This window comes from Calidris pugnax, unplaced genomic scaffold (genome assembly GCF_001431845.1).
Source record: "Calidris pugnax isolate Ruff unplaced genomic scaffold, ASM143184v1 scaffold435, whole genome shotgun sequence".
NCBI classification, from domain to species: domain Eukaryota; kingdom Metazoa; phylum Chordata; class Aves; order Charadriiformes; family Scolopacidae; genus Calidris; species Calidris pugnax.
The window spans coordinates 3,348,494-3,359,801 of NW_015091240.1; the positions used below are offsets into that span (position 1 = coordinate 3,348,494).

Below are 11,308 nucleotides of genomic sequence, written 5' to 3' on the forward strand. Positions count from 1 at the left end.
GTGCGGAATTGAAAATACAGGCATTGTATAACACAAAAGAAGACGTGTTTGGAACAGCCCTTTTCTGGTGGCTAGTTGTAATACTATTTCTATTGTTTCTAAAGGGAAAAAGAGTCTAACAAAGTACCGTGTAGTAAACAGAGGGATTCACTGCATAGTGACAATCAGCAAAAGGTCCTTGCTTGTCAGTTAGTAGTCCACACCAATGCTGAGCATATTTTTCTGTGAAGAGAACAAAAAATGGAAATACACATGATTACTCTGTATTTTATAACTCAGAAAAAGCCAGTTCTGAAATTACATCAAATCTCTCCTTCTTCCGTCTTTTGTGGGCTAACGTTTCTGAAACCAAAGAAGAGGACTTGCTGAAGGGGGTGAATAAAAGATTTCCAAAGATAACTCCTGCAACCCACTCTTCTGACACCGTGTTTTCAGGTTAGATATCCCCTCTGTTTTCAATGATGTTAGTTCCCTTCAGTTATGTTTCTATGACTGTTCCTTTACTTTGTTACTAATCCTTAGTGCCTTCATTTTGAATATTTGTTTCTGATTGCAGATGTATGCATTTGCCAAGTATATGTCTTTATTATCTTATCTTTGCTTTCCAATGCAAATGTTTTTTCCTGAGGGATAAGCAAAAAAACCCTAGAAAAAATTCTAAGAAGCACGCACCATTATCAATGCTGAGTGCACAAGGGTTCTCAAAACTGCGCTGGATATTAGGGCATGAAGCCTGAGTTCTCCACGTATTAGCAAATGCTGTTGCTGTTCCTTCAATTATTCCACTTATGGCCATGAAGTCATCAGTCTGGATATTATTGAAATTTCCACAGAGACCTGTTTGAAAGCGGTGAAAAGTTTAGGCTGCTCATACTAGACAAAAAACATTAAGCAAGGTGTTGTTACATTTATTCACTTACCACAGGTCTGGTCTTTGAAAATAGGATCCAGTCGCACATATACTTGCATGATAGGTGTGATTTGGATTTCAAGGTGGACACCAAATTTTGTCTGCATGATGATGAAGAATGATGATGGTCTGAACACGGTGGAATTAGCTACAGATGAAAGACAGGATGATCGCTTTCTGAATGAGGTCTTTCATATTTTAAGAAAATACATAGGTGCAGAGATGAGGTTCTGAGGTTATTGTTCACGGAATGTTAAATTAAAAATATACCTGCTGAGAAGGGCAGCTGGGTGTAGATCGAGTTCACAAACACACCACCATCAGGTTTCACCTCGATGAGCTGATAAGAGAAAGAAAAGGCAACTGTGTGAAAGATAACTATAGTCCAAAGAATAATAATGGTGATGACTCCAGTGATACTAATTAAAAGTTACTAAATTAAAAATCTAGGGTTTTTTGTGATTTCAGTTCGTCCCTCTTTCCACTTTGTACAGTTTACAGCTTAGGGAATTACATCATCGTGGTTTCTTTGAATACATCTTTGTGATGAATTATAGCCCTTACTGTTGTACTTGTCGTTTCTAACCTAAAAGCTCATGGTTTTTCCATCTAATTGGCTGAGAAAATAGCTTTTTTCTGCTTTGTGAGTAAAACATTTTTCTTAATGAACTTTCACAATGCCTAATTTAAGACTGAGCCTGATCTGATTTTCGTAACAAAATCTATTTCTTTTCATCTGATAAAAAAATAATATGTACTTATCACATATGCTGACCATTTGAGAGAGAAATTCAGTTCCCTGACTGGTTAAGGCCTAGAAACTTTGCTCCCCATATTTTTAATAGTAATTTCCTGTGTTCATTTTGCATTCTTACAGTTTGTCCTTTATTCATGTTGAGGGTCACTGTCTTTAAGCATGTCTCAGTGTCTGTCAGGCCACATTTGCGTAGTTCTACCAGGATGGTGAAGGTTTCATCATCATTACAGTGCTGAAAAAAAATGCAGGGAGTTATTTCATGGAAGGCTAATTACAGAATTACAGGTTCCAATACCATGTAATACAATAACATGGCAAAAATTATGCAACTCAGTAAGAAAGCTGGATTAATCACACTGAAGAATGTAGACTACTAAGCAAGTTTTTAAAAAAGTCAATGCTCTTCAGAAATTACTACATCATAGAACTGGAAATTACCCAGTAAACACCATATACTGTTCCATAACATCCTAATAGTTAACTGGTGATTGTCATTTGAATGGCAGTATATGTTCTAGTAAACATCTGGCTAGGCAAGAGGCAAGTTAATGCCTGTATACCAAAAGAGGTAAGTTTTGGAAGTGTTGACTGAGATCACCTTTTCTTTCTATAAATGTATAAGGCTTTATGACCTATTAATATCTGATTCCCACCTTAGAAAGGATGTAAGTACAGTCTCCATGGTGATCATAATGTTTTTTATCGTATGTGGTAATGTGCGAACCTCCCTCTACTGAACATACTCCTGGGCATGACATGTCTTGGCAGCTCCACTGGCCTCCATTACAGGTACTGGAAGAGAATAACATTAGCTAAAATCAGTAACAGCGGTTGAGAGTAAAATAAATTACAGTGACATCACCTATTTTGCTACTGCTTTTCCCTTCAAGCTGTAGTTTGACACACAGTAAATTTAAGACTTTCCAAACCTTGTGAACATACGTAATAAGAATGACTCTCGTATGCATTCATGTTGCTTATTTAATTGTTTTCCCTCTTTGAACAGGTGAACTTTGCAGCAACAGGTACAGGATGAGTAGTTACTTGTTTTTTGCAGCTAACATAAAGCACAAGGACAAATTAAAATCTCTTCTGCTTTTTTTCAATACAAATATATCAGAAACTAAAAGAAATGTAACCCCACGTCTACTCTGATGCACTCTTTTCTAAGGTGATGTGGTAGTGCACAAATACAGGATTAATAATTGTGAAATAAAGATTGTATTGTATCATCCCTCGCTTTCTCCAGAGAAAATAAATATTTGCAAATACATAAATGACTGCAACTTCATTCCCCTTAGAGAAGTCCAAATGTTTGAACAAAATAAAGAGGAAGTATTTTAATGGACTGGTGAGAAATCTAAATATTGTTAATCCCTGCTTTGATCACCTTGAGTTAGAGTGCAAAGCTAGTTAAGGCTGTTGCTAAATAAAACGAAGAATGTTCCTTAGGGTTATTTTCAAACTGTAGTGGTCAGTTAAATACACATGTCAATTACCAATGATGCAATTGCATATGACAAATCATTACACTCATTAAATATATGAGAGGAAATAGTAAGTTAGAAAAGTAACAAAGGTTACCAGGAACGGCACTGCTCTGAAAAAGAAGTTCCTGTAGCGTAGGTGTTGCCATTGTAAATACAGGAGCACTGCTGTTGGGGAATGCAGCCAGAATAGTTGATGTCATCAAATACAGTCCCTAGATTAAAAAAAATAGACAAAATCTTGATTAAAGAAGCTATACACCTTTTTTGTTTGTTACAAATCCTACACAGCAGATCTGCAGCTGTTGTGAATGGACATACCTATGCTGAGGACTATGTCAATTTGTACAGTGAAGGATTCAACTTTTGTATTCTTAAAATCCACCTGTTTTGAAACAGGGAATTATTGTAGCACAGGTGGCTTGTTGAGAGACTAGTCTTGATCTGTTTGCTGTTCTGCTTTCCTGCTTTCTGAATACTGCATTTGCATTGGCAACTAATTCAGATATCTTTTATCACCTGAGACATGACAAATGCTTATCACTTGCAGCTGTGAAAAATGCAAATACAGTAGGCTTACGCTCCATGGAACCCACCCAAATCCTACAGGTAAGCTGTTGTTCTTTGAGGTCAGAGATATGAGTACATAATAACTTGCCTGGAGGGCAGAAACAACCATCCATGCAGTGTTCTTCACAAAACTGAGATCTTTCAGGATTGGTGCATGTGTCAGCACAGGGGGAGCTGCATTCCTGGTACTGCATGTTGTAAGGACACTTCTTGGCTGAAATTTTAAAGGAGGAGAAATTTTTTCAGTCAAAAGTATTTCTAGTTCACTGTAGATGAAAATATTTATATTCACTTAAGTTTTGAAGCTAGATGTAAAGCCACACTAAACTGCAGATTCACTGCCAGGTCTCAAAAATTGCAGATTTAGTCACCTAGATCTATATTTCACTGTTGAGATGTTCTTTCTATGACTGTCTGGTGCTGAACTGGCTAAATGAGTGGGTATCTGGGGGCAGCAAGGTAATGACCCCAAGAAGTCAGCAAGTTCTGTGTTTTTACTGAAGGCACCCTTCTTATGAACACCTGTATTGCTAGTGAAATGTAAGACTTAAATTCCTAAATTTTTAGTATATTTGCATTTTTCAGATACCATTGGAAGGTCAAATAGTACCTCATAAGGTTTTGTTTTGGAGCAAATGCTGCTGACAGTATTAACACCTAAACCCCATAATCTAGCATGTGTTCAATTTGGGGCAAATTTCTGTGAAGATTACAGTGGTGCAATTTCCTCACTACCTAGCAAGAGGAGAATAAATGCTGTAGCCACCATGAGGAAATGAGAGAAATAAGAATACAAGCAAGCATGCCTCATTGTTTCTCCTTTATTTGCTTTCTCTACTGTCCCACTTAATTAAATAACAGTTTGACTCTCAAAGTATCCATCTAAGTGTTTGATAGTGTTTAATCTAGTTTGCACTAAAACCCTTAGCTCTTTTGCTGAAGTCTTCATGCTGGAGCTTGTACATCAGAACCCTTTGGAATCTTGAATGGCCTGTGGTTTCTCATGCATCCTCAGCATCATTTGAGAGCTTGTTTGTTAGTTATTGAGCATAAAGTAAGGCTGTCTCCAGTGATACTTACGGCACAGTACTGAGGTTCTCCAGTTCAGAGGATGCCCACCAGCATGAGCACACTGCCGGGAGTATTCAGCAAAGGTGTCACAGATGCATGAGGCGTTTTTAGACTCCTCAGAGTAGCACAAGTCTTCTTGGCAAGTCATAATGTACTCTCTAACATCAACTAGTTCATTACACTCAGCAAATGCAGAGCTGGTCAATGTTTTCTGGCATATGTCATCCTTGGGAGAAAAAAAAGTTAAACAGCTTCCAGAAAATAGAAAGAAGCAAATTTTTTTGGCATTGTCACTTTGTATAATAATTCTTTGATGGAATCTTATGTCCCTCTTTAAGTTGCTATTGCCCAAGGGTTTTTCCTGTTGACCCATCTGAAGGTGTAGAATGGTACAGATAAATTTGAAAGAAAAATAAAAGAATAGTCAAAATATCCTTACAAAATTATCAGTGCAATTAGCTGTCAGGGTAGAAGTGGCGTCTTCACAGTGTTCCGTTGGGCCATCCATTTTCTGCATATTCCCAAACTGCAAGGCTGTCATCTTAATATCTGTACAAAAGATGTTTAATAATGAAAGTTGGGGGGAGTTGTTCAATGTATCAGCCTGTTATCCTTTTCTCCTCTCAAGAATTCTGCTCAAGACTGGCTAACCCAGCTAGTTCCCTTATGTCTTTAAATTTGAAGATTATCTGGTCCATAGAAAACACTGTCTCAATTTACCTTGCACAGCACCTTGGAAAAAGTAAGCATTAGAAAACAGTTCTCAGCCTATTACATCTAGATGCAAACTAAGATTTTTACCAGAAAAATAATGAACTGTTTTCAGATTATGTTGACCCCATGCAGGGAAGAGAGAAAAGAACCTAGACAGGGATTTGGACAATGGAGAGTGCTGTGAGACAAGGTTTAGGAAAAAGAATGATGAAGATAAGATCTTATAAAGACTATGCAATTCAGCAGGCAAATGCAGATATGCCAATTTTAAGACAGAGCTGAAACAATAAATGCACTGACTAGATAATACAATTACCTTTTGTTTTATTGAATATATTTCTATATTTATCTATGTTATTAGTAAAAATCTGGGTCACGTTTATGGATTTAGCTGATCAGGTAAATAAATCCTGGCATACAAGAAATACGCAATCAGTTATTAGCACCAGTACTATACTTCTACCTAAAGTATTAAATCTTATTATCTGATCTCTGTAATACAGATTTGTCAACAGAGATTGAATCATGTCTTCTGGGTAATCATTTAACAAGATAGGGAAGTGGAATGCTGATGATGTTAGAGTTAAAAGAATACAAAAAAAGCATGTCGAAGACTCCAGAAACCAATTTTTATTATTTAAAAAACTTACTATTTGAATAGAACTCATTGTAAATTGGAAAGCCGTTGAAGTCCCCACAAAGTCCACATGTCTGATTGGCATATTTCTCATTCAATTCCAGCTAAAACAATGGAGAGTAAGTTGATAGAAGTTAGTATAAACATTCTAAAATATATTCAAGATCACTGAAAGCACCTGCACTGCTGCCTGTATTTTTCATCCGATCTGTGTAATTTTATTTAGCAATCTAATTGAAATCTGGGGGATAGAATGAAGACTTGGCTTGGAGCTGATTTACAGTGCAGAGTCCAAGTATTGATGCTATTGATGCAGACTTAAGTTTTCACTGCAATATCTGTATTGCTCTCAGCTTCTTTCTCTCTATCCACTCTTCAGAAAGAAAATCAAATCCACAGCAAAATGAAGTCCTAAGAGACTGAAATTCTGCTAGAAAATGGTATTTGAAGCAATAAGTAGGCCCTATTACACTGCCAATATGTTAATGATATAATTAAAATGGGTTTTCACCCTATTTTAAGCAGACGTCTGCTATCCACTAGAAGTAAATCCATATAACTTTCTATAAGGCTACCTAGATGCAAACCTATCTTTATTAAGAAGGAATTGCTCAACAATATGAGTTAGGAAGGCAATAGTAAGCCCCTAAGCAGATAGGGCCCGGCCTAATTGAAGATTAGCTCTGGTCACTGAAGGTGTATACAGGTCCAAGAACAGTTCTTACCAGGACACTGTCATCTTCATTCCACATCAACATAATACCCATTTTGCTGGCAACTTTCATATAAATGCTGCTCTTCTCTATTGTAATTCCAGATTGGCTGTATGGCAGTTGAACTCTGGGAAAAGGCAGAAAGAATGCTGGGTATTTTCTGATCCAAATGTTTGATAAAGAGAAAAAAATAGCTTGCGGTATCCAGCATTAGTAGGGATTCTAAAATAATACAGTTGTATATGGAAAGAAAAGCGATTAAAAAATATGATGGTCCAACATCATCAAATATGGATCTGAATTTGGATCCAGCCTCTCAGGATTTTTCATCCAAATTTTATTTTTGGGGTAATCTTTGAGGGAAGAATTTACTTACTGTAAAAGGATTTAATAGCAACTTATTCGCTACTTATGTTGGTAAAATTGTCAGATTTATTGAAGCACATATAATTTTTTCCCCCAAATACACAAAATTACTTCACAAGTTTGAAAAAAAAAAATAAAATGTCTGTGGTTACCAAACAAGTGTTATGAATAAACTTACCTGTTGCTGTTGATCATGACAGCATCCTTTGTTAGTTCAGCAGCTACACCTTCAAGCTTCATTGTGATACGGCTGATTGTTGGAGCATTTTCCACCACTATGCGCCTAATCTGGATGTTGAAATCCTCATAGGGAGTGTTGCAATGGGATGCAAAAACATAATTACAGAGTCCAGGGAAGGAGAATATGTCTCCATCAAAGGTCTTGAAGTGGAAGTTGCCCCATGTACTGCATACACGGCCATTGTGAGCAGGATTGGAAGCTGTGAATTAAAAATAGCTGTAAAAAGATGACTTAACATTCCCAGCCTTAACATGGTGAAAATCAACTTTTCCAAGGCTTGATTTTGTCATTGAATAGTTTTCACCTGCTTACCTTCATTTGTTATTTTTTGTCCCTCTATCCATTATAAAACTGTGCATTCATTCATCACTCATATCTGTTACTCATGTACCCCTATAAGTGGTTATAGCTTTATTACTTGTCCACATTTCAGCTAAGGTAACAGTTCATTATGTTTCTTATCCACCCTCTTTCTCCTCTTACTAATCCATGACTTCCTTTACCAGGACCTTTCTCTGTTTGTATTGAATTCCCCTAAAATAGAAAACATTGAATATATTTTCTTTTACTTACGTGTTATTACCAGATTTGTCAGCATTGGCTGGATGATGTTGACCTTAGATGAAACTGTAGCAGAAGCTAGAAAAAGGTAAGAAAGGAAACAAAAACTAGTATAACAATACCAAAATTTGCACCCAAAATCGACTTAGAAAGGACTAGAAAGTCAGTATGCTGGATCCAGTGAAAAATGTTAAATTTGTTCTGTTTTACACAGGCCACAGATCAGGTTAAACGTGCATACTAAAATTCAAAATCATGATAGTTAAATCATAAGAAAGTGCTTTCAACTGTGATGATTGCATTTTCTACCTCTTAATTTTGACTCTTTTATGAAACTCTGCATTGCTTCAGGAGAGCAGAAATTCACAGCCCTGCATATTGGAGTGCTTCAGACATGCTGAACAATACAAAGGGGTAAGTTGTACTAAATTAGCCTGTTACTGGTACAAAAACATCGTTGCCTTCTCATTATGCCCTTTAATTATCCCCTTTGCTCTCTATTCAATATTTTTCTTTTAAGGGGCTGAAAACTCTGAGAAATGACCACAAATCCATTGTACAGCATGATCACAAATCATGACATGGTAAAAATCAATCAGATTTCCTAAGATCAGCTGCTAACTTCATAGCTTGACAAAGTGGTCTCATTTCCTTGTTTATAAGTAACCAAACATAATGTACTTATATTCCACTTTGATTTTATGTATACATATTCATGCACATATGCATACAGCCTCTACAAACACGCATCTGTTTTCTTAGTTACCTGCTATTCAAACATAACCATACTGTGTGCGTTTTGTAATTGATATCTAATAAAGATCTTACTATTCTTATATAGAGAGGGGATTATTAATACACATTTATCTTTATTTGACATTACCAGCAATATGCTAAGGAGGTTTTTTTAGGCTTTTTTAATTATGTATTAGAGCCGAAGGAAATAAATACAAACAGAAATACACAGTATAGATGAACGTACTGTTTTGCTTTTCCTGAAGAACCCCTGTGTACGTAATTCCTATTTCCTGTTGGATTTCAGTCTGGGCTCCTGTGAAGAAATTGTAAAAAGCATATTAAGTACCATGCCCTGTAATTGAATTTCTAAAGCAAAGCATTTAGATAGGATCAAAGGACCAAGATACATCTCTGTAAGACAAAGGGGAAAGTCCTTTATCACATCAGAAAAAATCAAACAGACCCCACAAAAAGGTAAAATGTAATTATAGAAAGAGACTTTCTATTACGAATACATAGAGTTTGAAATCCAAATAACATTGCATGTATATCTACTTTCTTTATTTCTCTTAAAACTCACTACAAGGGATTCTAATGACTGGATCATAGCCCTTATCTCGCTGATACACTGTTTCACTAATATGTGAAACAATTACAGGAAGAATTCACAAAAAGTAAGAGAGTAATTTATTAAAATTGGTGTGCAGTAGCTAGGTAATAATAAGAGAAGGCAAAGAACTGGTTAAAAGAATCAAGAGACTTAGGGCTTGATTCAGTAATGTCAGTTTCTTTAGTGACTAAGCATAGAGCCTTTTCTTCTGGAGCAAATCTAAAGCCTCAATCAGGGATCCAGATTCACTTTAGAGCTGGATGCAAGAAGATACCACTGAGTGATAATACAAGGGCATGTCCCTGAGCAGTGACCCAGGAGAAGTAACCAAAAGAACCAGGTTTCCTGTTCTACCCCTCTTCTCATTCTGAGATGGTTCAAATTCACATCTTCTCTTTGGAAACCTTTAAGCATCATACTGGAAGTCTATTTAACCAAGGGTTCTTGCTACCCCCATCTGAAGCTGAGACACAGGGTTGAAATCAGTGGGACAGTGACAAAGAAGGAAAAAATAGGCCATCACCAGGCGACCATATGATTAGGGTGCTCTGCTACAGCAAAACTGTCCTATTCTGCCTTACTTCAAGGATTATTTTTGTACCTCCAGTTAAATAGCTATTGGATCAACTACATGAACTATCTTACAAATGAGTTCTCCTTCTCTCCGTCACAACTCCATAAGTTTTCAATTCCTTTCCATGCATGGCCCAGCAGTACCAGAGAAAGTATTGGTAAAGACTTTTGAGAGATGACAAATAGTGACCTGAACACTGATGACTAGAGAGGGACTGACCCTGAGCTCATAGGTTGGTGCTCTAAGGTCTTGTCTTTTATGACTCAAGTATGGCAAGCGTGTCCTGTGAAAGAAACATGGATACAAACACATTTTGTGAAGGACTAAATCCTGTTATCATGTGATAACCATGCTTGGAACATGTTGACTAACATATACCTATAATCTGCCAAGTCTAAATCCTCAAAGGATTTAGGTGATGAAATTACTAATATCTGAATCTTCATCAGAATTATGTGAATGAGCACTCTAGGTGTCTGGAGAATTTCTCGGTCCAAGAGGAACTGCCTATGTAATTTAGTCCTAAATTAAGACCTCTTTTTCCTTATACATTAGGTGGGAAGGGTTCACAGAGTCAGAACTGGATCCATAACACCCATCTCCAACTGCAGAGGCAGCCACGGTGGTGGGAGAGGGGGAAATGCTGAAGTGCTTAAATTCTTTGCTGAGCATTTCCTCCACTTAAGAACCTCAGCTCAGATACCTCCATGACAGCTGGACAACTACTTTTGCCTCAAAAATAATGAGATCAGGAGCACCTTTTTTATTTTAATATTTTTCTAATATAACTTATGGCTGTGCTGACCATGTAAGCAGATTGAGTACTTGATCCCAGAGCTGAAGGATGTCTGTCTGAAGGGATTCGAGACCCTATTCACAAAGAGGTCCCCAAGAGATTCCTGGCTTTGGAGGAGAGGGTTCTGAGCAGCCTCACCATATCTAGAAGTTGCTGCAGAGTCTGCAGCTTTTAATTCTTTTCTCATTTAACCTTATGTGTGATCACTAGGGATGTGCAAAGAAGGAACTTAGGACAGAGTTTAACCTTTTTCCATTTCCTGTTAGTCTTTCAGTGTCACAGATAATATCATTAGGTAAATGCATTCTTATAATTGATACTGATCAAATGAGAAAAACTGATACTGATGAAGTGAGACAAATGCCTCTATAAGTCTTACTAATAGACCAGAATTTGTTCTAATCCAACAGGTCTGTATGAATCTCAGCAAGCATAGAATCGTAGAATGCTTGTTTATTCTAGCATGAGAACCTTTGTAACAGAGCAAAATAGTATATACATGTATTTTGGTCTGTTAATTTTTCTCAAGGAAACAGCAGGGGCTTTTGTTTACTTAGCAATTA

The 11,308-nt window shown here is 36.8% G+C and overlaps 1 protein-coding gene across 1 annotated transcript in view; it reads right to left on the reverse strand.

Annotated features, from left to right (window-relative positions):
• The window catches only part of LOC106898625 (mucin-2-like), a 31,089-nt gene extending 21,010 nt beyond the window's left edge, over positions 1-10,079 (reverse strand). Inside the window, exons 1-16 of the mRNA XM_014959936.1 lie at positions 10,021-10,079; positions 9,346-9,401; positions 8,040-8,105; positions 7,404-7,665; positions 6,872-6,986; positions 6,160-6,250; positions 5,235-5,344; positions 4,805-5,021; positions 3,813-3,938; positions 3,252-3,369; positions 2,321-2,459; positions 1,786-1,899; positions 1,181-1,250; positions 921-1,058; positions 673-837; positions 128-222 (exon numbers count right to left, since the gene is read on the reverse strand). Of these exons, the coding sequence (XP_014815422.1) occupies positions 128-222; positions 673-837; positions 921-1,058; positions 1,181-1,250; positions 1,786-1,899; positions 2,321-2,459; positions 3,252-3,369; positions 3,813-3,938; positions 4,805-5,021; positions 5,235-5,344; positions 6,160-6,250; positions 6,872-6,986; positions 7,404-7,665; positions 8,040-8,105; positions 9,346-9,401; positions 10,021-10,079 (1,941 nt within the window). The remainder of the gene's footprint in view (positions 1-127; positions 223-672; positions 838-920; positions 1,059-1,180; positions 1,251-1,785; positions 1,900-2,320; positions 2,460-3,251; positions 3,370-3,812; positions 3,939-4,804; positions 5,022-5,234; positions 5,345-6,159; positions 6,251-6,871; positions 6,987-7,403; positions 7,666-8,039; positions 8,106-9,345; positions 9,402-10,020) is intronic.
• Between the last annotated feature and the right edge of the window lie 1,229 nt (positions 10,080-11,308).